The sequence below is a fragment of the Lacerta agilis genome, chromosome 18 (genome assembly GCF_009819535.1).
Source record: "Lacerta agilis isolate rLacAgi1 chromosome 18, rLacAgi1.pri, whole genome shotgun sequence".
NCBI classification, from domain to species: Eukaryota; Metazoa; Chordata; class Lepidosauria; order Squamata; family Lacertidae; genus Lacerta; species Lacerta agilis.
The window spans coordinates 7,310,501-7,338,388 of record NC_046329.1 but is presented as its reverse complement, the minus strand read 5'-3'; the positions used below and the strand labels follow the sequence as shown (position 1 = coordinate 7,338,388).

General features: G+C 48.0%; 2 protein-coding genes across 2 annotated transcripts; both read left to right on the top strand.

The window, feature by feature from the left end:
* Nucleotides 1–1,165: 1,165 nt before the first annotated feature.
* On the top strand, nucleotides 1,166–13,364 carry LOC117039631 (guanine nucleotide-binding protein subunit alpha-15-like). The gene is made up of 7 exons (XM_033136808.1): nucleotides 1,166–1,296; nucleotides 5,222–5,406; nucleotides 6,576–6,730; nucleotides 7,336–7,464; nucleotides 10,411–10,540; nucleotides 11,966–12,119; nucleotides 12,877–13,364. Exons 1-7 carry the CDS (start codon nucleotides 1,170–1,172, stop codon nucleotides 13,116–13,118), a joined length of 1,122 nt encoding a protein of 373 aa, XP_032992699.1. The 5' UTR covers nucleotides 1,166–1,169; the 3' UTR covers nucleotides 13,119–13,364.
* Nucleotides 13,365–20,253: 6,889 nt separating this feature from the next.
* Nucleotides 20,254–26,981, top strand: LOC117039499 (mast cell protease 1A-like). Its single transcript, XM_033136634.1, has 5 exons — nucleotides 20,254–20,348; nucleotides 23,664–23,811; nucleotides 24,627–24,762; nucleotides 25,357–25,608; nucleotides 26,641–26,981. Exons 1-5 carry the CDS (start codon nucleotides 20,288–20,290, stop codon nucleotides 26,773–26,775), a joined length of 732 nt encoding a protein of 243 aa, XP_032992525.1. The 5' UTR covers nucleotides 20,254–20,287; the 3' UTR covers nucleotides 26,776–26,981.
* Nucleotides 26,982–27,888: the final 907 nt, after the last annotated feature.

The following is a 27,888-nucleotide window of genomic DNA, read 5'->3' as shown; positions in this document are numbered from 1 at the left end:
TAACAGCTCCATATAGCCGCCCAGGTGTCTGATGTCAGCCCAGGTATTTGCTTTCCTTCCCCATGGGCATCCTCGCCTTGCCAGCTATGTATGGATCCTGGAAGCTAGATGATAGATGTTTATTCGGCATTTGCACCCTGAAGCAAAGCTACAGGGAACCAGGCAGAGGGCCTTCTCGGTAGTGGCGCCCGCCCTGTGGAACGCCCTCCCATCACAGGTCAAGGAAATAAACAACTATCTGACATTCAGAAAATACCTGAAGGCAGCCCTTTTTAGGGAAGTTTTTAATGTGTGATATTTTTGTATTTGATTTCTGTTGGAAGCCGCCCAGAGTGGCTGGGGAAATCCAGCCAGATGGGCGGGGTACAAATAATAATAATAATAATAATAATAATAATAATAATAATAATAGTTGTTGTTGTTGTTGTTGTTATTGTTATTATTATTAATACAAAACAGAACAAACAAACGAGAATCAAATAAAACAACGGCACCGTGCAAGCCGCAAATAAGATAACGCAACTCACAAGGACCAGTATTAACATTTCCGTAAAAACGTATCTCAGAGAAATTTTAAAGTTAAAATTTCGGCATCAAGACTAAAACCAGTGTCTAATTTCGTTTTGGAAAACATATTTATAACTATCAATAATCGGCTAACATCCCATTTCGTCTCTTATACGAAATAACGGCTGTTGGGAATCTAGCAACCTGTAGAGTTATGCAAGGGTCCACATCTTGTAGAACCCAAGCAAGACGTAGGTCAACTGGCTTATCAGCAATGGACTGAATTATCGGATTTAATATACTGGCACGGATCGAACTGTACATAGGGCAATTGAACATTACATGCTGTAGAGATTCGGTTGATTTATTTTCACAGGCACACATGGGGGAAACTTGGCCCTTAGTAAATCTGCGGATCCTGGAACGCTTCTGTGACCAAGTCTCTGGATTCCTTGTTCTGCTGAAACTTGATCTCGCACCATCTCTTCCTGGATCCCTCCTCCTCCTCGAGGAAGGGGGCTGAACTTGGGCAATTTTCTTACCAAACCTTCTGCGTTTCAAAAAGTCAAATTACCCGTGTGCATGCTTCTCATCGGGGTGGGGTCTTTTCCGTCTGGTCTGAGATCGGTAAGGGGGGGACCCCCGTCTCGTGTCCCGCCGCGATGGTCTGGTGCATCTGCTTTCTCTCCGAGGAGGAGAAAAACGCCGTCGCCATAGATAAAGAAATCAACCGGCTTCTCCAGGAGCAGAAGAAGAGAGATCGGTGGGAGCTGAAGCTGCTTTTACTCGGTGAGTAACGGATCCTCGGACAAGGAGCTGCTAGCTAGGTGAGGGGGGGAGCCCTGAGACTTGGGTGATGGGCTCGGAGCAAGAAATGGCAATAAATACAGGTGAAATTCGAAAAATTAGAATATCGTGGGAAGGTTCGTTTCTTTCAGTAATTCAACTTGAAAGGTGAAACTGATATATGAGATAGACTCATGACATGCAAAGCGAGATATGTGTCAAGCCTTTATTTGTTATAATTGCGATGATTATGGCGTACAGCTGATGAGAACCCCAAATTAACAATCTCAACTTTGGGGTTCTCATCAGCTGTGCGCCATAATCACCACAATTATAACAAGCAAAGGCTTGAGTTACAGGTGGGTAGCCGTGTTGGTCTGCCATAGTCGAAACAAAATAAAAAATTCTTTCCAGTAGCACCTTAGAGACCAATTGAGTTTGTTCTTGGTATGAGCTTTCGTGTGCATCTGAAGAAGTGTGCATGCACACGAAAGCTCATACCAAGAACAAACTCAGTTGGTCTCTAAGGTGCTACTGTAAAGAATTGTTTTTTTTGTTAAGCAATGGCTTGACGTATCTCGCTTTGCACGTCACGAGTCTATCTCGTATATTAAACTCCAGTAGCTAATGAAAACAATTGCTTACATAAATGGACTTTTCCACGATATTCTAATTTATCGAGTTTCACCTGTAATTACGATACGATAATCTTTATTGTCACTGTCCCATACAGAACAACGAAATTGAAAAACTACATCAGACATGCAAAACCAACAAGCCTACTACCCTAAAAAGCCTATCGGCTCATTTCCCATCCCATCTATGCATAATAATTAGCCTCCTAAACTTTAATGTTGTTGTTGTTCAGTTGTTAAGTCGCGTCCGACTCTTCGCGACCCCATGGACCGGAGCACGCCAGGCACTCCTGTCTTCCACTGCCTCCTGTTATAAAAATTAGGTTCAACCCCAGAAGGGAGTCCACGAACCCAGGGGAGAGCCTTAGTAGGGCTCCCTTCCTCTCAGGAGCACTTATGAATAAATAGAGATGATACAGAATCTCCCAAAGCAAGGCGGTTGCCCTGTATTTTATTACTGCTGCAGCAGGGTGTTTGCAAGCAAAGACCCCGAACAAAGGTACGCAAGCTCCTATATAGACTTTTTGAAATTTCCTCCCTCCAGCTCTAGACCACCCCTCCATACATTAGAATTACATCACAAATTGGGAGGGTCTGGTGGCAACTTGGACCCTGCCCCCATGTCTCCTCTTGCCCTCCACAAAAACCCATCAAGTGAAACAAAATATATTTACCAGTACATTTCCCTATATCCCAGCCAAGTTAATCACACCTTTTTGTCTGACACTTAGATATCAGGATGCCAGAGATTATCACTGAGGCAGAGGTCTGCTGAGTAGCTTTAGGGGCAACCCCCCCCCTTTGTTCCTGAGACAAAGAAATACTTGGTCAGTTGGGAGTGAGGCCTGTCTTCCTGCGCTGGTTTTCAGACATGTGGCCTTATTTGTTTTGGTACATTAATAACAATTATTATATATAAATAAAATACCTTAAAATTCTTACAACACTCCCGCAGTTTGGTCAGACTCGTGTTGGCAGCTTCGAGGACACTGTCCCACCATCACAGTTGTCAAGTTTCGGATTTGAAAATAAGGGATCGGCGCACCCTCACCTGTCCCAGGGACAGCCTACGGATCTCGGGGACAGTCCACAACGCGGTAATCCCCACCCCCCAGGCTAAAAATCAATTTGCACCATTCTCCTCCTCTACAAAGATACAGGGGATGATTAAGCAATTGTCAGGTGCAAGCATCAGATATTTAAGATCCAAACACCAAGCAGAACAGCCAGAAACCAATGAATTTTACAGTTCTACAAAGTCGGCCTCGAATGCCTTCATGTACCTATGGTTATCCAGTTCAGCTGATCCCAGGCTTCTGAAACTAGATGTACTACCATATCTCCTGGGATCCTTCTTTGTTGCTGAGCTGTTCTTAGACGGCTGCTTCTTGCTAATATTTAACCTACTTCTTCCTTCCTCAGAGGCAATTGGGAGCAACTTCCCTCTCCTCCAGGGTAAATGTTAGTTTGTTGTTGTTGTTCAGTCGTTCAGTCGTGTCCGACTCTTCGTGACCCCATGGACCAGAGCACGCCAGGCACGCCTATCCTTCACTGCCTCCCGCAGTTTGGCCAAACTCATGTTAGTAGCTTCGAGGACACTGTCCAACCAAATGTTAGTTACACTAAGCCATTACCCCATTCCACCGCAGCCTGATTTGCTGAAAAAACTCCTTAGCCAAAAGAGTTTACCTGGTCTGAGATATTTGCTCAGTCCCAGCCACCCGCCATCCCCAGGAGCAGCCTGGCCTGCCTGGGAAGGAACAAGACTTCCTCCCCCTCCCTCGACTGTTTTCACCCAGTCTCCAAACTGTTTCCATGTGCAAAAACTGCAGCTCTCAAGGAATGCTCATTATCACTAAGCCGCCCCCCTCCCATCTTGTTGATATCTTCCATGGGCGTACCCAAGGGGGGGCAGGAGGGGGCAGCTGCCCCCCCAGAAGCAAAAAATAATAATAATTAAATGGTTATCGGCAGCCTAAAAGGAAAAAAGAGCTCTCCTAAAAAGCTCAACTACCGGTCTTTCTCCCCCTCCCAAAATCTAAATAACAATTGAGCTCTGCCGACTGGCAGCCGGCCACTGTGTGTGTGTGTGTGTGTGTGTGTGTGTGTGTGTGTGTTGCGCCGGCTGATCGTTGCAAAGGAGCTTTGGAAACAGTTCCCTTGCATGGTGAGTTGCGATGGCTGAGGATCCTAGGAAACTGAGTTTTTCAGCCATTTGGGGGCTTTCTGTTTGGGGGGGGGAAAGTTTTTCTGTTTTTTGAAACTGTTTTTGTTTGCTGTTTACATAATATGGTCAGTAATCTAAAAACGAACTGAACCCCTAAAAAACGGGGCATTCCTCATCCCCCGAAAAGGCCAACAACTTTGAGCTGAACCCCAAAAAACGGGGGTAGATCACTGCTGAAAGTAGATCACAGTCTCTTGGGAGTTGGCCACCCCTGGTATAAGACATGTAACTAGAATAAAAATTAAAAAAAAATCCAAGCAGTCCATGGGACTCTCAAGAGTCTCCTCCAGCACCAGAATTCAAAAGCATCAACTCTTCGGCGATCAGCCTTCTTTATGGTCCAGCTCTCACTTCCGTACATTACTACTGGGAAAACCATAGCTTTAACTATACGGACCTTTGTCGGCAAGGTGATGTCTTTGCTTTTTAAGATGCTGTCTAGGTTTGTCATTGCTTTTCTCCCAAGAAGCAGGCGTCTTCTAATTTCGTGACTGCTGTCCCCATCTGCAGTGATCATGGAACCCAAGAAAGTAAAATCTCTCACTGCCTCCATTTCTTCCCCTTCTATTTGCCAGGAGGTGATGGGACCAGTGGCCATGATCTTAGTTTTTTTGATGTTGAGCTTCAGACCATATTTTGCGCTCTCCTCTTTCACCCTCATTAAAAGGTTCTTTAATTCCTCCTCACTTTCTGCCATCAAGGTTGTATCATCAGCATATCTGAGGTTGTTGATATTTCTTCCGGCAATCTTAATTCCGGTTTGGGATTCATCCAGGCCAGCGTTTCGCATGATGAATTCTGCATATAAGTTAAATAGGCAGGGAGACAATATACAGCCTTGTCGTATTCCTTTCCCAATTTTGAACCAATCAGTTATTCCATATCCAGTTCTAACTGCAGCTTCTTGTCCCACATAGAGATTTCATACTGCCCCCCTTTGAGGGTTTTTTTTTAGAAAAGAAAAACAAACAAGCGGTATATTTGTCTGTCTATCTATCTATCTATCTATATTACGAAATGAAGGAAAAATAAGGGCTGTGCGTATATATGTGTTTCTTTTTTTTAGGTACTGGAGAGAGTGGGAAAAGTACCTTCATCAAACAGATGAGAATAATCCATGGCTTGGGCTATACGGAGGAAGACCGCAAAGAATTTGCTAAGGTGGTTTATCAGAACATCTTCATGTCCATTCAGGCTATGGTCAGGGCTATGGAGATTCTCCAGATCTCCTACGCCCAGCCGGAAAATGCGGTGAGTAGCCCCGCGGCATGGGAAAAGGAACCCACAGGGTGAGACCAAAGCATTCAGGTTGGATCCTGATATGACAGAAGTACTGTCTTGGGGGGGTGTAACGGATCTGCCCTTAGGCAGGGTATGGTCAGAAACCCCCAGCATGTGAAGAGTTAAGATTCCATCTGTTTGAGTGGCAGCGCGTTCGAAAGATGCCAAATTCCGCAGGGCCTGCAAGACGGAGCTGTTCCACCTAGCCTTTGGGTTGGTTTCAGTTTAACCCTGATGTTTCGTTCTTTTGGGGTGATTGGTGGGCTACTTAAAAATGAGGCTGAAGTTTAGATTTAGTTTTAAATTGTATTTTAATCTGTATTTTAATGAACTGTTTTATGTTTTTGTTGTGATTTTATTGGTGTCAGCACGCCCTGAGCCCGGTTTGGCGGGGAAGGGCGGGGTATAAATAAAAATGTATTATTATTATTATTATTATTATTATTATTATTATTATTATTATTATTAAAAAATAAAAACAAATAAACTTAGTAACAGGGGAGAGGAGTGTGAAAGGGAGGTTCGTTGCAGGGGACAGGGGCCAGGCGGGTGGGGGGGGACTCCCTGGTCCTGAATGGGGTAACTGTGCCCCCGAAGGACCAGGTGTGCAGCCTGGGAGTCATTTTGGACTCACAGCTGTCCATGGAGGCGCAGGTCAATTCTGTGTCCAGGGCGGCTGTCTCCATCTGGTACGCAGGATGAGACCCTCCCTGCCCGCAGACTGTCTGGCCAGAGTGGTGCATGCTCTTGTTATCTCCCTTAGACTACTTGGAAACTACAACTAATTGAGAAAGCGGCAGGTAGGCTGGAGACTGGAAGAGACCAGTCGAATCAAAATAAATACAGCCGTGCCTTGGTTTATGAACTTAATCCGTTACGGGAGTCCGTTCTTAAACCAAAGCGTTCTTAAACCAAGGCGTGCTTTTCCCATAGCAGCGGGGGACTCAATTTACAAATGGAACGAACTCAACAGGAAGCGAAACATGTTCTTATTCCAAGGCAAAGCTCACAAACCAAAACACCCACTTCCGGGTTTGCAGTGTTCTTAATCCAAGCTGTTCATAAACTAAGCTGTTCTTAAACCGAGGTACCACTGCAAAAACAGCAATGTTAAATTACGTTATTCTCTCTGCTTCTAGCAAAATGCTCAGCTGCTGATGGCTGTGGATACTTACAAAATGAAGGAGATGGATGCTCGCCATGCAAGGATGATCAAAAGCCTGTGGAGAGATGCCGGGATTCGAACCTGCTACCAGAGGCGAAGCGAGTACCATTTGCTGGATTCCACTTTCTAGTGAGCGCATTTGCTTCTGCCGCTTAAGGACGGGCAAATCTGTCGGGTTTCGGGGTGGTGGGTTGCACCCAGTCTTAACCTACTCAGAGTAGACGCATTTGGGAGAAGACTCCCTGGAAAAGACCCTGATGTTAGGGAAAGATGGAGGGCACAAGGAGAAGGGGACGCCAGAGGACGAGATGGTTGGACAGTGTTCTCGAAGCTCCCAACCTGAGTCTGACCAAACTGCGGGAGGCAGTGGAAGACAGGAGTGCCTGGCGTGCTCTGGTCAATGGGGTCACGAAGAGTCGGACACGACTAAACGACTAAACAACAACAACCTTAGAGACCAACTAAGTTTGTTCTGGGTATAAGCTTAAGTGTGCATGCAATATCTGAAGAAGTGTGCATGCACACGAAAGCTTATACCCAGAACAAACTTAGTTGGTCTCTAAGGTGCTACTGGACAATTTTTTAATTTAATCATTAACTGTTCGGCTCTCTGCAGCTCTTGCTTAGCTCCGACAGGCGTGCCACGCTACGAAGGACACCTTCAGGCACGTCACAAAGTTATCCCCCCGTTTCCATGTCCAGTTTAAACAATTATCCTCAACGTGCCTTTGCAGCTTCCTGTCCAACCTGGACCGCATTGCCGCGGCAGGGTACGTGCCGAGCCCTCAGGACATCCTGCGGACGCGGGTGCCGACGACGGGCATCAACGAGTACTGCTTTTCGATGCAGAAGGTGAGGCTCAGGTGAGCATAATGGGCAGCGGGATCTGAACTCGTGCAGCCTTGATGGCTTCGACTGGCCGGCTAAACCAGGTGAGAGATGCCGATGGGTCTCAAACGCGCCGTAGTTGATCTCTGCTGAAATTCAGAAGGGTGAAGTCCCTTTGTGATGGTCAAAACCTAGCCCTATCCCATGGCCCCCTTCTAAGATCATACAACTTAATCGGAGGCCCTTCTTCGTGTGCCTCCCCCACGAGAATAACCTTAGTTGTGCAAGGTAAAGGTAAAGGTAACCCTGACCGTTAGGTCCAGTTGCGGACGGCTCTGGGGTTGCGGCGCTCATCTCGCTTTACTGGCCGAGGGAGCTGGCGTTTGAGAGCCAGTGTGGTGTAGTGTTTAAGAGCGGTAGACTTGTAATCTGGTGAACCGGGTTCGCGTCTCCACTCCTCCACATGCAGCTGCTGGGTGACCTTGGGCTAGTCACACTTCTTTGAAGTCTCTCAGCCTCACTCACCTCACAGAGTGTTTGTTGTGGGGGAGGAAGGGAAAGGAGAATGTGAGCCGCTTTGAGACTCCTTCGGGTAGTGATAAAGCGGGATATCAAATCCAAACTCTTCTTCTTCTTCTTCTTGTCCGCAGACAGCTTCCAGGTCACGTGGCCAGCATGACTAAGCCGCTTCTGGCGAACCAGAGCAGCGCACAGAAACAACTTTGTGTGTTTAATTTTTATTATATTATCTGTTTTACAATTTAAAATCTTCATTTAAACCACAGAGCCTAGGGCTTGCCGATCAGAAGGTCGGCGGTTCGAATCCCCACGACGGGGCGAGCTCCCGTTGCTCCGCCCCTGCTCCTGCCCACGTAGCAGTTCAAAAGCACGCCAAAGTGCAGGTAGATAAATAGGTACCACTCCGGCAGGAAGGTAAACGGCGTTTCCGTGCGCTGCTCTGGTTCGCCGGAAGCGGCTTAGTCATGCTGGCCACATGACCCGGAAGCTGTACGCCGGCTCCCTCTGCCTATAAAGCGAGATGAGCGCCGCAACCCCAGAGTCGTCCGCAACTGGACCTAACGGTCAGGGGTCCCTTTACCTTTAAGACTTCCCTTCTTCTCTTTCCATGGTTCATTTGGCATATCATAAATCCCTGCATATTTTACAAAAACTAAACCATTCAGTATTCCATTACAGTGGTACTCCCTGTTACGCACGCGATCCGTTCCGGATCGTGCTACGTAACATGGGTGTGCTTAACTCGAATGCCCAACCCCCCCGAAAACCTGAAAGTAGCGCGATTTGAGCGCTTCTGCGCATGTGCGAAGTGCGCAGAAGCGTTCTGCGCATCCGGGGGTCGCGCACGAATGCTTCTGGACTGCAGGTGTTCTTAACTCGAACATCCGCAACCCAGGGTGTGCGCAACCCAGGGTATGACTGTACCGCATCCATCAAAACTTATTTGCACTGTTGAATTTATCGTAATGCTTCCAACGTTTTTAGGTGTACACAACCCCCTTCCCCATATATTCAATAAACGTTTTCCAATCTTCTCTAAACATGTGTTCTTATTCTATACGTTAGGTCTGCAAGCTGCGCATATTCCGTCAGCTTAAGTTGCCGTTCTTCTTTGGTTGGGACCTCGCTCGTTTTCCGTTTTTGGGCTAACAAATCACGGGCCGCAATAGTGGCATACATAAATAACCTTTTTTGATGGTGAGGAGGGGGGTGGGGTAAACGGATTTATGAGACTTAATAGGAAGGCTTACCATGGGACCCAGGTGGCGCTGTGGATTAAACCACAGAGCCTAGGGCTTGCCGATCAGAAGGTCGTCGGTTCGAATCCCTGCCATGGGGTGAGCTCCCGTTGCTCGGTCCCAGCTCCTGCCCACCTAGCAGTTCGAAAGCACGTCAAAGTGCAAGTAGATAAATAGGGACCGCTCCAGCGGGAAGGTAAACGGTGTTTCCGTGCGCTGCTCTGGTTCGCCAGAAGCGGCTTAGTCATGCTGGCCACATGACCCGGAAGCTGTCTGCGGACAAACGCCGGCTCCCTCGGCCTATAGAGCGAGATGAGCGCTGCAACCCCAGAGTCGGACACGACTGGACCTGATGGTCAGGGGACACTTTACCTTTACCATGGTACTCCAACGTCAGAGGGTAAAAAGGATTTGGAGAATGGAAGAAATATTTAGGTTTTATGCAAATGAGTTGATTATAATATGTTTGAATTTGGAATTAGAAGTAATAAGGGCAACAGCTTTACTGAGTTAAGAGAAGGAAGGATATGAGAAGTTAAGATTTGGAATGTGATGTTTTATTTGATAAGAATAAGTTTTATGATATAAGATTTGTTGATTATAATTGCAAGATTAAGATCAGTTATAAGGATTTAGATTTTACGATGTTACAAAGTTACTAAAGAAGATTCGAAATGAATGCACAAGGGAGGGCGAGAGGAGGTCCCGAGTAAGATTTGGAAGGAGTGAAGGATTTTTAAGTAATTGTGTTGTTTTTGTGTGTTGGTGTATAATAATAATAATTTAATAATTTATTATTTATACCCCGCCCATCTGGCCGGGTCTCCCCGGCCACTCTGGGCGGCCTCCAACAAATACCAAAATACAATACAAAGTCACAAATTAAAAACTTCCCTAAACAGGGCTGTCTTCAGGTATTTTCTAAATGACAGGTAGTTGTTTATTTCTTATTTATTTATTTATTTATTGTGTTGCTTTGTATGGGATGTGGGTATTTGTAATTGGTTTAATTTGGAAAATCCAATAAATTTTTATTTAAAAAAACAACAACATAAATAACCTTTTTTTGACACTTTTTAAAAATATATATACAACTTCTGCATCGGTTTCATTAGGGCAGGGGTGGAGGTTACCTTAAACCCAGCAGCGTAAATATCTGTAGCCGCCTAGAAGCCAAAAACCGAACCAAACCAAACCGCAATCTCCCTTCCTGAATCTTTGCAGGATCGTTGATGTAGGCGGGCAGAGGTCGGAGCGTCGTAAGTGGATCCACTGCTTTGAGAAAGTGATTGCCCTCATCTACTTGGCTTCTCTCAGTGAATATGACCAATCTCTGGAGGAGAACACAAGCGAAGTAAAGAGGGTTTTTTATTATTATTATTTTTTAAAAATGCATGTACATTTCTCTGCACGCGTGTTTGTGTGTGTGTGCTGAAGTCAGGTTTTAAGGTCGCAAGAAGAGCAGGCCAAGGGAGGGAGTTCCGCAGTTCTGCTTCCTGTGGCAGGTAGTTCCGCAGTTCAATTTGCAGGCGAGGCATCTCAACCCCCGGCAGATCCAACCTACCTCACTCCAAGGCCGAAGCTGGGCACTGAAAACATCTCAAAATCAAATTAAAGTCTAATTACATGGCTTTCCATGGGGTTTTTTATTTTTTATTTTGCACTGAATACATGACACAGCCTTACATACAAAACAATGAGGACTAGGCTCTTAACTTCACTTTGAGAGGGAAATGGTAGAGCCTTTGCTTTGTGGGCAGGAGGTCTGAGGCAGGGGCGTAGCAAGGTAAATTAGTACCCCGGGGCAAAAAAATTTTTTGTCACCCTCCCCCCCCCGCCTCGAGGCATGGGAAGGTCAGGTGGTACCCGGTGCGGAAAATTTATTGTCAACCCCCCCATTGATTCCCCCCCCTGCAAAAATGGTTTTACGTTATTTCATATTTTCTTACAAAGGAATAACAACAAGTAATAATAATAATAATAAACCTTTTATTTATATCCCGCCCTCCCCGGCCGAAGTCGGGCTCAGGGTGGCTAACATCAGATACATAACATTGGTATAAAACCAAACAATAATTAAATGACCTCCTAAAAACGCCTCAAAATCAAATTAAAGTCTAATTAGATGGCTTTCCACAGGGTTAGGGTTGGGAACAGCAAGTGCTCCACTGAACTGAAATTTCAGCCTTCACGACATAAGAAAACAGCCAAGTGAACAGCTATTTTGGTGGAGGAGGGTCAAGATATTAAACGATATGCATGAAATTTCATATATAGCTATATAATCCCTAGTATAGTAAGATAAGACCTTCGGAACAGGCATTTTAAAAAAAAAAATTGTTCCTTGATAATTTGTCACCCCCTCCATTATGGAACCCGGGGCGGCCCCCTGCCCCTCCTTGCTACGCCCCTGGGTAGAGGTTTTGGAGCCCATGCCAGTTGGGGCCGAGACAACTTTGAGCTTTCATTCCATAGTGTGTGCTGACACTGTGCAACATATAACTGTATCTTGCTTCTCCAGCAAGTTCGATTTTGTGTACACCTTTCCAAAAAATTATTCCTTGATAATTTGTCACCCCCTCCACTATGGAACACAGGGCGGCCCGCCCCCCTGCCACCCCTTGCTACGCCGCTGGTCTGAGGTTCAGCCCTGGGCATCTCTGGGTAGGGAAGACTCCTTTCCTCTGCAGCCAAGGCACGGCTGAGCGAGAGGCCTGACTCCTTGCAAGTGTTCCTAAGCGCTTCCTTTCCCCCTTCTGCCTCCGCTTCCACGAGCTAGAACCGGATGAGGGAGAGCCTCGACCTCTTCAGGACCATCCTGGAGCTTCCGTGGTTCTGGAATACTTCCATCATCCTCTTCCTCAACAAGGTGGACATCCTGGAGGAGAAGATCTTGAGTTCCGACCTGGCTGCTTATTTCCCAAGTTTCCCAGGTAAAAACACTTTCTCCTCCCTCCGGCCGACTAGCGCAGAGCCCGGCATCCTCGAGCTCCGGGTACGGGGCTGGGAGATTAAGATTCAAATCCTGACCTAGCCGCGAAACTCGCTGGGCGACCTGTCGCCCTACCTCCTAGGGTTTTCATGAGGATTTCACAGGGACCGTTGGGTTGGATCTAGGCTGGGTTAGTCGATCTCTGCTGAAGTTAGCGTAGCGGCAAATTCAGATGTGCGTGGTCCCTTCATGATGGTCACAACCTAGCCCTAACTCATGGCCACTTCCCCTTCCAAGATGATACATCGGTGGCCCTTCTTCGTGTGCCTCCTCCATGAGAAGTCCGGAGGGTGGCAACACGAGAACAGGGCCTTTTCTGTGTTGGCTCCCTGTTTGTGGGATGTTCTCCCCAGGGAAGTTCACCTGGAGCCTTCATTATACATTAACGATAAACCCTCTGAGGACAAACGCCATCTCCCTCGGCCTGAAAGCGAGATGAGCGCCGCAACCCCGTAGTCGCCTTTGACTGGACTTAGCCGCCCAGGGGTCCTTTACCTTTTGCACACCTGTGATGTTGCGTGTCTCTCTCATGCTCAGGAGGAGCCGGCCTTTGATGCTGAGCTCAGCGGTTCGGCCTCCTTTGCCCCCTCAATATTGGGCAAGGCTGAGCCCCCTTCTAAGGAATATTGAGGGGGCTGACGGCACCAGCGCCCCCTAGCGTTGGCATACCTGAAAGCTATCTCCTTGTATTTTTCCAGGCCCCAAGCAAGACGCTCACGCAGCCAAGCAGTTCATTCTTGAAATGTACATGGACACCTTCAGGAAGTTCTTGGTCCCTGGCGATGACGTCGGAGGGGGTCCTTCCATCGACGTCTACCGTCCCCGGATCCTATACTTCCACTTCACCTGTGCCACGGACACGCAGAACATCGGCACGGTTTTCGAGGACATTAAGGACGCGGTCCTGGCCGCCTACCTCGACGAGTTCAACCTGCTCTAGAAGGGTCTTGCGGCCACTTCTGAAGGACCCCAATGACTCCACTTGTTTGCCTTAGAGGAGGCCTGGCGCATGGAAGGCCAAACCGGCGGCTCTAAAGGCCCGTTTTAAAACGCTGGCAGGAACTGAGGTCTGTCCAGTGGCATCGCCCCTTGGGAATCCCAGAGGTGGGGGACGGACGGACGGACCTGGTTTCTGCAGGCTGAGATATGACCCGCTCCATTTAAAAGGGATTTCAAAACCCTGTGCTCTTTGAAAAGAGAAACGGGAACAGAAATCCTCAGTCTCTGCTTCCTCATCCCGTATCCGGAACAGAACTCGACCCAGCGGGCAGGATCAGTATTGGCTGTTTCTTCCAGTCCACGGACAATATGTGGTTGGCTAGGGCTGGATCTATACGTTTCAGGAAAACACGTTGTAAAGCTCATATAATGGGAAATCATGTTGCTAAAGGATCGGGCTGAACAGCGCCACCTGGTGTCACAGTGTTGTAGCGCTGAAAACAAAACACCAATGTACCCGAGTCCTAGGCATTGACTCCAGCTAACTTCCTGAGGCAGCGTTCACGCAGCCGTTTGTTCCGTTCCCCTGCCTATTTCTGCATCCTATTCAAGATTTTGCACAACTTAAAACCGCTTCCGGAAATCTAGTGGAACACGGTGGAGGTTTAGCTCTAGCTTCCATGTAATCTGCTCCAGAAACAACCTGTTCGCAGCTCCACCAGCCAAGAAAATTGCAGAATCTGGGGCAGTATATGGTTTTCTTCCTACCATTTTTTTTTGGGGGGGGGGAATCATGGGGGAACAGAAGCCGGCATGCGCAGAAAGGGTGGAGAAGCAGAGAAACTGTCCCTCCTCTCTCTGCTCCATCTCCCATGCCCCTTTCCTTCTTGCAACCTGGACAAATCTGTCAAATCGGGTCTATACTTTCCCCCCGAATCTTTAATTTCACTTCTTCACATTTCTACAGCAATTTGCGGTGCACACTGCGTTTATTTTCCCAGATCCTCCTGCGATAGGTCTGCCAGCGTTTTAGTGCAAATTTCTCCTCAATAAACACATTTTTGTATGCATCTTTTTTGACTCGCAGTGTGGTGTAGTGGTTAAGAGTGGTGGATTCGTAATCTGGTGAACCGGGTTCGCTTCCCCGCTCCTCCACATGCAGCTGCTGGGTGACCTTGGGCTAGTCACACTTCTCTGAAATCCCTCAGCCCCACTCACCTCACAGAGTGTTTGTTGTGGGGGAGGAAGGGAAAAGGAGAATGTGAGCCGCTTTGAGACTCCTTCGGGTAGTGATAAAGAGGGATATCAAATCCAAACTCCTCCTCCTCCTCCTCCTCCTCCTCCTCTTCTTTTTCTTCTTCTTCCTCACATGCACCTTTTTGTGAGCGAGATCAAAATGCAAACAGGATTGCATTTCTCCTCCATTTGTAGCAGTGCTTCGGGGAGAGACCCGGCTGGTGCAAACTGCTGTGGCCAAGCTGTTGATGGGGACATAAGTTGTGCTCAAAAGCTTGCACTGGGGAAATCCAGCCAGATGGGCGGGGTACAAATAATAAATATTATTATTATTATTATTTATTTAAGCCAGGCTCGAGGTTCTTGCGGGTGGCGCTGCGGTCTAAACCACTGAGCCTCTCGGGCTTGCCGATCGGAAGGTTGGCGGTTCGAATCCCCGTGACGGGAGCGAGCTCCCGTTGCTCCGTCCCAGCCCCTGCCAACCTAGCAGTTCGAAAGCATGCCAGGGCAAGTAGATAAATAGGTACCGCTCCGGCGGGAAGGTAAACGGCTTTTCCATGTTCTGTGGTTTCCGTCACAGTGTCCCGTTCCGCCAGAAGCAGTTTAGTCCTGCTGGCCACGTGACCCGGAAAGCTGTTTCTTTGACTCATCTGGTTGGCCAACAAGAAGGGAAGGAGCAGGAGAAAAAGGGGCTGGTGGAATTATCTGATATTGATGCTTTGCTTGCCAAGGGGAGAGAGATGCCTGGTGTTTAATTGTTCATCCCCAAGGCTTTTTAAAATATATGATGTTGTTGTTGTTGTTCAGTCGTTCAGTCATTACTCCATGGACCAGAGCACACCAGGCACGCCTATCTTTCACTGCCAAACTCATGCTAGTTGCTTCGAGAACACTGTCCCACCATCTCGTCCTCTGTCGTCCCCTTCTCCTTGTGCCCTCCATCTTTCCCAACATCAGGGTCTTTTCTAGGGAGTCTTCTCTTCTCATGAGGTGGCCAAAGTACTGGAGCCTCAACTTCAGGATCTGTCCTTCCAGTGAGCTAAATATATGTAAAATGGTAAAGGGACCCCTGACCATCAGGTCCAGTCGTGAACGACTCTGGGGTTGCGGTGCTCATCCCGCTTTACTGGCCGAAGGAGCCGGCGTACAGCTTCTGGGTCATGTGGCCAGTGTGACAAAGCTGCTTCTGGAGAACCAGAGCAGCGCACGGAAACGCCGTTTACCTTCCCGCCGGAGCGGTCCCTATTTATCTACCTGCATTCTGACATGCTTTCGAACTGCTAGGTGGGCAGGAGCTGGGACCGAGCAACAGGAGCTCACCCTGTGGCAGGGATTTGAACCACCGACCTTCTGATCAGCAAGCCCTAGACTCCTGGGTCCCTAAATATATGTATATATTATTTTTTAAAAAAACCAACCACTGTGCATTTGATTCCCTCTCCTTGCTTATAACGGCAATCAGATAGTGAGATGATACGTGTGGTTTGATCTCGGCAGGTCCCCAACCGCCGCCGAGAAACGTCCCAAGTTGAGAAACTGCCCCAAAAGGAGCATAGCATGTCCCCCACCCCTCTCCTAACACCCCATATACCCTAGAGAGAAGCGTACTGGGGACACATGAAAAGATAGAAGGGTGTGCAGGGGAGAAAGTGGGACTGATAACAGCGCTCAACCAAATCTGCTTTGTATAGTTGCTTTTTTCCTGCAAAGCAGCCATAAACCATGCTGCATTGTTGCAAACATCCCTCTCCACTTTTTAAAGGAACTGAACCTGGGACCTTCTGCCGTTGTTGTTGTTATTGTTGGAATTTATATACTGCCCTATACCTGGAGGTCACAGAAAAGGTCACAACGTACCGTATATACTCGAGTATAAGTCGACCCAAATATAAGCCGAGGCACCTAATTTTCCTACAAAAATGTGGGAAAGCTTATTGACTCAAGTATAAGCCGGTTCACCTTTGCCACTGTGGTAGAGGAGGAACGAGCAGCCCAAAGCAGCCCTTTGGGCTGCTCCTTCCTCTTCCTCCTTTGCTGCTGTGGAGCTCACCCCGTCGCAGGGTTTCGAACCGCCATTCTTCTGATCAGCAAGCCCTAGGGCTCTGTGGTTTAACTCACAGCGCAATGTTCCCTTGTGTTATACAGAGAAGGCTGGGATCCTGTCCTGTTTAAGCAGGAGCCAGGGAAAGTGAGCACCTGTGGGGTTTTAATACTTCCTTAACTGATAGGCTTTCTGCCTTCTGGGGTCTAAAGTTTGCATTTATGTGAGCAGTTCAGGAATGGAACAAGCTGCCTGTGGAGAGTAAAGAACCACCGTTCTTGTACACTTCTTAAGGAATGGTTGACTTGAGTATAAGCCGAGGGCAGCTTTTAAAGCACAAAAAGTGTGCTGAAAAACTAGGCTTATACTCAAGTATATACGGTATATAATCAGAATAAAAACAACAACCCAATATCGTCCGCCCGTCCCCAGAAGAGAGCCACATTTTAAAAGGGTATAGGATGTCAAACAGATCAACCAAAGGCCTGGTTAAAAAGGAACCTTTTTGCCTGATGCCTAAAGGTGTATAATGAAGATGCCAGGCGAACTTCCCTGGGGAGAGCATTCCACAGATGGGGAGCCACTACAGAGAAGGCCCCGCTCTCGTGTTGCCGCCCTCCGGAGCTCTTGAGGAGGCGGCACACGAAGGAAGATGATCTCAGGGTCTGGGTAGGTCCATATGGAAAGAGGCGGTCCTTGAGGTATTGCAGTCCGTTTAAGGCTTTATAGGTCAAAACCAGCGCTTTGGATTGGGCCCAGAAACTCATCGGTAGCCAGTGCAGTCAGACCAGGATCTGTGCAATGCGCTCAAACCGTCTTGCCGCCCGGTGAGCAACCTGGCCGCTGAATTCTGCAGGCAATGCAGATGTGCGGTCACTGAGCTACAGCTCTCCCCTTGAGATACAGGAACATAGGACGTTGCCTTATGCTGAGTCCAGTCTCTTTGGGCCCAGTCTTATTCAACATCTTCATCAATGACTTGGATGATGGGCTTGAGGGCATCCTGATCAAGTTTGCAGATGACACCAAATGGGGAGGGGTGGCTAATACCCCAGAGGACAGGATCACACTTCAAAATAACCTTAACAGATTAGACAACTGGGCCAAAGCAAACAAGATTAATTTTAACAAGGAGAAATGTAAAGTACTACACTTGGGCAAAAATAAATAAATAATGAAAGGCACAAATACAGGATGGGTGACACCTGGCTTGAGAGCAGTACATGTGAAAAGGATCTAGGAGTCTTGGTAGACCACAAACTTGACATGAGTCAACACTGTGATGCAGCAGCTAAAAAAGCCAATGCAATTCTGGGCTGCATCAATAGGAGTATAGCGTCTAGATCAAGGGAAGTAATAGTACCACTGTATTCCACTCTGGTCAGACCTCACCTGGAATACTGTGTCCAGTTCTGGGCACCACAGTTCAAGAAGGATATTGACAAGCTGGAAGGTGTCCAGAGGAGGGCAACCAAAATCGTCCAAGGCCTGGAAACGATGCCTTATGAGGAACGTCTTAGGGAGCTGGGTATGTTTAGCCTGGAGAAGAGAAGGTTAAGGTGTGATATGATAGCCATGTTCAAATATATAAAAGGATGTCATATAGAGGAGGGAGAAAGGTTGTTTTCTGCTGCTCCAGGGAAGCGGACATGGAGCAATGGATTCAAACTACAAGAAAGAGGATTCCACCCAAACATTAGGAAGAACTTCCTGACAGTAAGAGCTGTTCGGCAGTGGGATTTGCTGCCAAGGAGTGTGGTGGAGTCTCCTTCTTTGGAGGTCTTTAAGCGGAGGCTTGACAGCCATCCGTCAGGAATGCTTTGATGGTGTTTCCTGCTTGGCAGGGGGTTGGACTGGATGGCCCTTGGGGTCTCTTCCAACTCTAGGATTCTATGATTCCTCTCTCTCCACCCAGCACAGATCCCTCCATCATTTCATCTGCCCCAAGTGTAACAGACATTTAACCACCAATTCTGGGCCCAACATCTGACTATTTGGGAAATGGAAGATAATGCCAGCTAAAAGCTAATCACCAGCCCCTTGTCATTTATCAAGCAGCTCCTCGCATTATCTTTGTCGTTCAGTTTGAACTGTCATCTATCTGACTGAACGATCTCCTTTGCCTCCCCTGATACACTTAAGGTCATCTCTTGCTGGGACGTCACTAAGCTTTCATAGAGTTCTTAGAAAGGGAAGGTACATGGGAACATGATAAAATGAGCCCGGGTGCTGGATTAGGCCAAATGAGGCCCATCTGGTCCAGCAACCTGTTCGGGCAATGGCCAACCGGAAGCTCCAGCAATGGGATTTATTATTTATAACCCACCCATCTGTATGGGTTTCAACCGAATATTCAAAACACAATAAAACATCAAATATTAAAAACATCCCTAAACAGGGCCGCCTTCAGTTGACATCTGCTGGGAGGGCGTTCCACAGGGAGGGCGCCACCACCGAGAAGGCCCTCTGCCAGGTTCCCTGTAACCTCGCTTCTCGCAGCGAGGGAACTGCCAGAAGGCCCTCGGTGCGGGACCTGGGAGCGGAGACGCTCCTTCAGGTATACAGGACCGAGGCCGTTTAGGGCTTTCAAGGTCAGCACCAACACTATGAATTGTGCTTGGAAACGTACTGGGAGCCAATGTAGGTCTTTCAGGACCGGTGTTATGTGGTCTCGGCAGCCACTCCCAGTCACCAGTCTAGCTGCCGCATTCTGGATTAATTGCAGTTTCCAAGTCACCTTCAAAGGTAGCACCATGGAGAGCGCATTGCAGTAGTCCAAGCGGCAGATAACCAGAGCATGCACCACTCTGGCAAGACAGTCCGCGGGCAGGGAGGGTCTCATCCTGTGTACCAGATGGAGCTGGTAGACAGCTGCCCTGGACACAGAACTGACCTGCGCCTCCATGGACAGCTGTGAGTCCAAAACGACTCCCAGGCTGCACACCTGGTCCTTCAGGGGCACAGTTACCCCATTCAGGACCAGGGAGTCCCCCACACCTGCCCATCCCCTGTCCCCCCCAAAAACAGTATTTCTGTCTTGTCAGGATTCAACCTCAATCTGTTAGCCGCCATACATCCTCCACCCGCCTCCAGGCACTCACATAATATTTAAAATGAGAGTTGTCATACCAGGGCTGGATTTACACATAAGCTATAGCTTAGAGCCCCACTCTCTTGGGGGCCCCCCAAAAAATTTAAAGGAAAAAAAACTGGATGTACATATCCAAAATATAAGATAAAAAAAACCTACATCCAGCAACAGTGTTTTGTGTTCTGTAGTAGGCTCCATGGGGTCACGAAGAGTCGGACACGACTGAACGACTGAACAGTTGGACGACTGTTGGAACAACACTAGGCTCCTATGTTGTAAATCACCTTCAAAGGGAGCCCCACGGAGAGCGCATTGCAGTAGTCCAAGCGGGAGATAACCAGAGCATGCACCACTCTGGCCAGACAGTGTGCGGACAGGTAGGGTCTCAGCCTGCGTACCAGATGGAGCTGCCCTGGACACAGAATGGACCTGCGCCTCCATGGACAGCTGTGAGTCCAAAATGACCCCCAGGCTGCGCACCTGGTCCTTCAGGGGCACAGTTACCCCATTCAGGACCAGGGAGTCCCCCACACCTGCCCGCCCCGTCTCCAAAAAACAGTACTTCTGTCTTGTCAGGATTCAACCTCAATCTGTTATTCAACCTCCACCCTCCAACCGCCTCGCTATCTGATTGCCGTTTTAGCTTACGTAAGCTTGCATGGAACGGCCGATATCAGATTCGCAAGTCTCTGTTGCTTCCTGGGGGAGGCACAGTCCAACGCCAATAAAAGCTATGAGTTCGAGGGGCTGCTGGAGAGTTGAGCACCAGGCAGTTCCGCAGCTCGGCAAGCAGAACGTCAAGATGTTGAGATTCAGTCGGCCTCTCCTATTTCTGCTCCTGTCCTTGTCGTGGGGCCAAACAGGTGAGTTAAACAAAAAAAAAATGGGGGGCGCTCCTTTGATGAGCTGTTTTCTGCTGCTTCTTTTCAGGCTAAGCCAGTTGCAATTCCTTCCATTTGCGATGTTCAGGGTGCAAGTGCTGTTCATTTTTTATGTGGCCGGAACGGCACCAGCCGTGTGCAAGAGAAGAGAGTGCCAAATTTGCACGCCCAGAGAACGTGAATAATAATAATAATAATAATAATAATAATAATAATAATAATAATGTTATTTGTACCCCACCCATCTAGCTGGGTCCCCCCAGCCACTCTGGACAGCCCTCAACAGATATTAAAATACACTAAAATATCACAGGTTAAAAACTTCCCTAAACAGGGCTGCCTTCAGGTATTTTCCAAATGTCAGGTAGTTGTTTATCTCTTTGACCTCTGCTGGGAGGGCGTTCCACAGGGCAGGCGCCACCACCGAGAAGGCCCTCCGCCTGGTTCCCTGTAGCTTTGCTTCTCGCAGTGAGGGAACTGACAGAAGTCCCTTGGCGCTGGATCTCAGTAAACATGAGGCTGTATCCAACAGGAGTGCTGGAGCGGACCCATTTAAATTAATAGGCATGGCTAGAATCGTAGATCTGGAAGGGGATCCCCAACAGAGATTATTTGCAATGGGACTACCCAGAGCAGGACTTAGCTGAATGCCTCTCAGGGTTTTACAAGTGGACCTATTGAAATGTACGAGCGTGGCTAAGGTCCGTTTATTTCAATGAGCAGAAAATTGCTTGGAGTCAGCCCTTTAAAAAGGGGGGTGGGCAAATAAATTTTAAGCATTCTCCAACTTTGTGGGGTGGACCTCATAAGGCAGCAAGGAGGGGAGCCCTCTTGGTGAATTGATCTCTGGGACAGCTCAGTTTGCAGAGCATGAGGCTCTTCATCTCAGGGCCGTGGGTTCGAGCCCCATGTTGAGAAAAAGGTTCCTGCAATATACATCCCCCCAAAAAGGTTCCTGCAATATACATCCCCTTGACGGTGGTGCAAACCGGGTCCCTGTCTCCAAGTGGTGGCCTCGATCCAAATCCAGACTCCTTTCCTTTGAAACTGATCTGGTTTGTGGGCAACCCCGCTCGCCTCCCTTTCCAAGCCTGCCCACCTCTGTCCCAAGCAGGCAGCTGCAAGAGAGAAATTTGGGGAGACCTTTCTGTGGCGCAGCTGCCTTTGGAAGACCGTGTGCCGTTCTCTGGCCGCCTCAACTCGAAAGGGATACTGGATGCTAGGTTGCTAGGTTGGCTTCAACTAGGGCCAGGGCCTTCTCAGTACTGGCCCCGACTTGGTGGAACAGTCTGGCACAAGAGACCAGGGCCCTGCGGGATTTGGCATCTTTCCGCAGGGCCTGCAAGACGGAGCTGTTCCACCTGGCCTTTGGGTTGGTTTCAGTTTAACCCTGATGTTTCGTTCTTCTGGTGTGATTGGTGGGCTACTTAAAAATGAGGCTGCAGTTTAGATATAATTTTAAATTGTATTTTAATCTGTATTTTAATGAACTGTTTTATATTTTTGTTGTGATTTTATTGGTGTTAGCCGCCCTGAGCCCGGTTTGGCGGGGAAGGGCGGGGTATAAATAAAATAATAATAATAATAATAATAATAATAATAATAATAATTATTATTATTATTATTATTATTATACTGTAAGAGTTGGGGAAGGTTCAGAAAAGGGAAACTCAGACAGTCAAGGGGATGGAACAACTTTCTCCTAGGGAGAAAGTTTGCAGCATTTAGGGCAGAGATGCCCAACAGGTAGATCGGGATCTACTGGTAGACCCCCGGAAGGTTCTGGTAGATCGTGGTCGATCGCTGGGTCACTTTCCTTAGCGTAGGTAGAATAAAATCCTGCCCTGCCCCGTCACTCCGCCCTCCATTGTTGCCTGATCTGCAGGATGGAAGACAGAGTTTAGTAGGTGATGCTGGTTGTTCCCCCAGCGATCTGCCGGTGAGTGGCTGATTCCATTTCTCCCTTGAGTTTAGGCTCGGATTCTCAAAAACCAGGCCTTTCCTCCCTAAAAAGAAAAAAGCTCAACAACTTTGACCGGAACCCCCCAAAAGGGGGTAGATCACTGCCAGTTTTTAATTCTATGGGGAGATCGCAGTCTCCTGCGAGTTGGCCACTCCTGATTTAGGGCATTTGTTTTTGTTGTTCAGAGAAAAGGTGAGTAAAGAAGAAGCATGAATGGAGTTTGAAAAATGATGGAGGGAAAGAAGAAGCTTTCTCCCCTTCTCTTGTAACGCTAGAAGTCGCAGAAGGGCATCCACTGAAACTGAATGCTGTAAGGTTCAGGATGGGTAAAAGAAAGTCTTTTACGCAGCACAATGCTGCGTCCAGGGCAGCTGTCTCCCAGCTCCATCTGGTACGCAGGATGAGACCCTCCCCGCCTGCGCACTGTCTGGCCAGAGTGGTGCGTGCTCTGGTTATCTCCCGCTTGGACTACTGCCATGCGCTCTCCGTGGTGCTGCCTTTGAAGGTGACCCGGAAACTACAACTAATGCAGAATACGGGGACTGGGAGCGGCTGCCGAGACCACGTAACACTGGTCCAGAAAGACCTACATTGGCTCCCAGTAAGTTTCCGAGCACAATTCAAAGTGTTGATGCTGACTTTTCAAGCCCTAAATGGCCCAGTAGACCTGAAGAAGCGTCTCCACCCCCAATCGTTCAGCCCGGACACTGAGGTCCAGCTCCGAGGGCCTTCTGGCGGTTCCCTCCCTGCGAGAAGTGAGGTTGCAGGGAACCAGGCGGAGGGCCTTTTCGGTGGTGGCGCCCGCCCTGTGGAACGCCCTCCCCTCAGATGTCAAGGAAATAAACAACGATCTGACATTTAGAAGACATCTGAAGGCAGCCCTGTTTAGGGAAGTTTTTAATGACTGATGTTTTAATTGTATTTTTAATCTTTTGTTGGAAACCCAGCCAGATGGGTGGGGTATGTATGTATGTATGTATGTATGTATGTATGTATAAATACAACAACAACAACAACAACAACAACAACAACAACAACAACAACAACAACTACTACTACTACTACTACTACTACTACTTGGGTGGCTTTGAAAGAGAATTAGACACTGTCAGGACACAATGTTCCACTAGATGGGCCAGGGAGCCTGATCCAGCAGTTCCATCTCATATTCTCATGTTCTACTCAACAGCTTGTCTATAATGGGGAAATGGAACTTCCATTTCAAGGAGCAGGTTACCATATCTGGGTGGTGCCCTTAAAACTAGCAAGAGGCAACAGACAAACGCTGACCTCCACTTGTGATTTTAATTTTTTAATTTTTAATTTTTTTGCAGCACATTTGCGGAGCCACATCATCGGAGGCCAGGAAGCAGTACCCCACTCCAGACCCTACATGGCAGCACTCAAAACGGACATGGGCTTTGGCTGCGGCGGGTTCCTGGTGGACCCCCAGTGGGTTATGACAGCTGCGCACTGCATGAGGTACGTCTCACCAATCCCTAGTGGTTGCCGGGGTCGAGGCTAATGGTCGGAGGCTGGTCTTTTGTACTGGTGCTGGCATTTGCTGGGGAAGTGAAAAATGCGGAGGCAAATGACCTTTGCAAAGTGAAGTCTCTCTCTGTATCTCTCTCTCTCTCTCTCTGTCTCTCTCTCTTCCTTCTCCCCGCTGCTGCAACCACCTGCTTTGCAAGCAGTACTGCGGTTGTCAGTATTGCACTTATGGAACCAATAGGACGAATAAAATCTGGAACTTATGGAACCAAAAATTTCCCACTCCAAAAATACAGTTTCAAAGCTTTACTAGCAGAACTCGTTGCAAAACAGAACCAAAACAATTAATGTTACATCCGAATAGTTGTGTCAAATCATATGCTTGTCCAAGCATAGGTTCAGCATCTTAAATATTAAATAACTTCAGTAAACGAAGCTCTGTCCTCTTGCAGGCTCCATTCCAGCCTAAAGCTGTTCTCTCATGGAGAGAAAATATTAGCACACATGCTTCCTTCTACGGTGCCTGAGGACGAAGGCCAACTCCCTCCAAATGGAGATTTGCAGCTGAATACCTTTCCCATGTGACCTAAAGTTACACACCTCTGGAACAAAGCAGCAGAGACGCCGTCTTAGTTAATTACCAGCCTATTAGGCAAACTGGTGTAGAAATCTGAAGAACTGAATTTAAGAATGGGGAAATGGACAGATTCCCCCATCCTTCCTGTCACCAAGAGAGAACGATAGCTGAGGTTAGATTCACGGTTCACTAACCTTTACCAACGCACACTGCTGCCCTTGTTTTCCAGAGATATGACCGTGGTTTTGGGGGCACACGACCGCTCCGCCATCGAGGACACTCAACAGGTGATCGGCGTCGAGTCGTACCACAAGCACCCGGAATATGATTTTGAAACGTTCTCAAACGATATCCTTCTGCTCAAGGTCAGTTGCTCCAGGCTCCCTCTTCCTTTCTCAGCACCCTCAAAGCCAGTGGCCTCAGTGGATAAAACTGAAAATCATAAATAAAATAACAATTAAACAACAACAAAAAAGGCAGTGGCCTCAAGGAGGAAGGGGTTGAAACAACTCCTCCTGTCCCCCCTACCTGTGCAGCATAATGACTCCAACATGGTGTTCAAATCCCGCTGCCTGGGGTAGTAGCAGCTTCACTGTGGCTTGTGGGAGAGCTGACCCTCACCAGGGACTAGCAGCATGGGAGTTTCACCAAGATGCTTCAACTTCAAAATTGGGGAAGTGGAATATTATACGGACTTCCCTCCTTTTCCTCTCTCTTTAAGAAATATGACTTCAGAAGTTTACAGGTAGCAGAAGCAGTGGAGATCTGTATCCGGGGTGTTGTGCGTTGAGCCAGCGGATCAAGTGTGCCCATCCAGGCCCCTCTCTCTGGTCCTTGGCATTGTCCTCAGACCACACTCTTTACATTTATTATTGTTAGGGTTGCCATATTTTGGACACAAAAGTTGTTGGTTTTTTGGCAACGTTGTTGAGATTTTGCAAAATCTCCCTTTCCTGCAGCTGGCCCACAAGGCTACTCTGAACAAATACGTCCAGATGATTCCCCTGCCAACATCTAGCAGCGACCTCCCCGAGGGGACACCCTGCAGCCTGGCAGGGTGGGGCCTGATTGACGACAACCAGGACACGGAGAGGCTCTTTGAGACCAACGTCACCATCTACAGCCGCAGGAAGTGCATGAAGGTCTACCCAAACCTCAACGATGGGATGATCTGCGCAGGCAGCCACAACGAGCTTCGGGATACGAGCCAGGTGAGGGGGAGGTCAGGGCTGGAGGAATCTGTGGCCCCCACCCCCCGACTGGACTCCTACTCCCATCAGACAATGCTCAGGAACCATGGGAAAGTTCTGAACCACCCTTGGAAGTCAGCCCAGTAACATATTAATTAAATAATAATAATAATAATAATAATTATTATTATTATTATTATTATTATTATTATTATTTATTATTTATAGCTAGCCACTCTGGGCAGCTCCAAACAGAACATTAAAACACCATAAAATCCCACACAAATAAAAAACTTCCCTAAACAGGGCTGCCTTCAGATGTCTTCTGAAAGTCAGATAGTTTTTTTTAATTAAAGATTTTTATTAAAGATTTTCTTGATTTACAAAGGTAGTGCAATGTCTATCTCTTATTTTTCCATGTAACATTTTTACAAATCAGTTTTCCCCCAGCCACAAATGAACAATCACACCCCACGCCAACCCCAACCTCTCTCACTGCCAAAGGAGCACAAGCAAACAGAGAACCTACACAAACAACGCTGACACCAAACCCTACTCATCGTCACCCCACCCCACCTATCTCCCCGTCCCACCCACCTCCCTCCCCCTTGACTTCCTAATGTCTGAAAGTCAGATAGTTGTTCATTTCCTTGACATCTGAAGGGAGGGCGCCACCACCGAGAAGGCCCTCTGCCTGGTTCCCTGCAAACTCGCTTCTCGCAGGTAGGGAACCGCCAGAAGGCCCTCGGAGCTGGATCTCAGTGTCCAGGCTGGACGATGGGGGTGGAGACGCTCCTTCAGGTACGTCCTGAGGGAAAATGGGACACTCGGGGATCAAATTAGAAAACGGGGTGGCGTCTCTAAACCAGGGATGTCCCTGGAAAATTGGGACACTTGGAGGGTCCGCACTGAGCTGGACTGGAGAACTTCCCTCCAACCCCCAGAGGCACTTACTATAATTGGAGCCAGATGCCCAGATCTTTGCAATTGAATGGTGCAGTTCGAGGAGCTTGTTAGCAGTGAGGGTGTTTACTTTTCTCCCCACCCCCCCAGGGTGATTCCGGAGGCCCCATGGTTTGCAACGGTTTGGTGCAAGGAATCGTCTCGTTTGGCAACTCGTACCCTCCTGGCGTTTACTCTCGCATCGGCCATTTCCTTCCCTGGATCAAGAAAACCATGGATTCCTGAAGAGAAGAAGCAACGGGCGGCGGCACCCTTTGCTCTATATAGAAAAAAAACCTTCTGCATGCTTAATAACCTGTACAGCTTTCGTTCTGCAACTTATTGAAACAATTGGGTCCATGGGGGTCTTCAATTCGCAAGTGCATTTGTGTGGTTTGCCTCTTCGTAGAGCGGCAATTCCCAGAGAGGTTGAAGAGTCTCTCCAGTGTGGTGTAGTGGTCAAGAGTGGTGGACTCGTAATCTGGTGAACCGGGTTTGCGTCTCCGCTCCTCCAAACGCAGCTGCTGGGTGACCTTGGGCTAGTCACACTTCCTTGAAGTCTCTCAGCCCCACTCACCCCACAGAGTGTTTCATAGAATCATAGAATCCTAGAGTTGGAAGAGACCCCAAGGGCCAGTTTGAATCCATTGCTCCATGTCCACTTCTCTGGAGCAGCAGAAAACAACCTTTCTCCCTCCTCTATATGACATCCTTTGATATATTTGAACATGGCTATCATATCACCCCTTAACCTTCTCTTCTCCAGGCTAAACATACCCAGCTCCCTGTTTGCCGTGGGGGAGGAAGGGAAAAGGAGATTGTTAGCCGCTTTGAGTCTCCTTCGGGTAGTGATAAAGCGGGATATCAAATCCAAACTCTTCTTCTTCTTCCAGGAATTCTGGGAAGTGTAGTTCTATGGGGGGCAGGATATGGGTCTCGTAACAACTCTTAGCACCCTTAGCAGAATACAGCTCTCAAGATTCTTAAGGGAGGAAGCCAGCGTGGCTGTCTAAGGCAGTATAATGCTTGAGACCACAGTATTGTATGATTTCAGTGGATCTGCCCCAAGTCCACTTTGGTTGGTTATATGCCTAAGGGGGCAGAATAGCCAAATGGGGAGTGGGAAAGAAGTTGGGAGGGGGGTGAAAATTGGGACCAGCTCCTTTTTCTGTTGCATTCTCTCAAACATATATTATCCAGTAAAGCAAAATGGCTGAGCATTAATCTTGTACTTTTTTCCTTGGCTCTCTGAAAATGTCGTGAAAGCGCCCGGGGGGGGGGGGGTTAAATATCACAAGTGCCGTTTTTCAGGTCTGGGTGTGGGTGTGGCCAAACTGCGGGAGGCAGTGAAAGACTGGC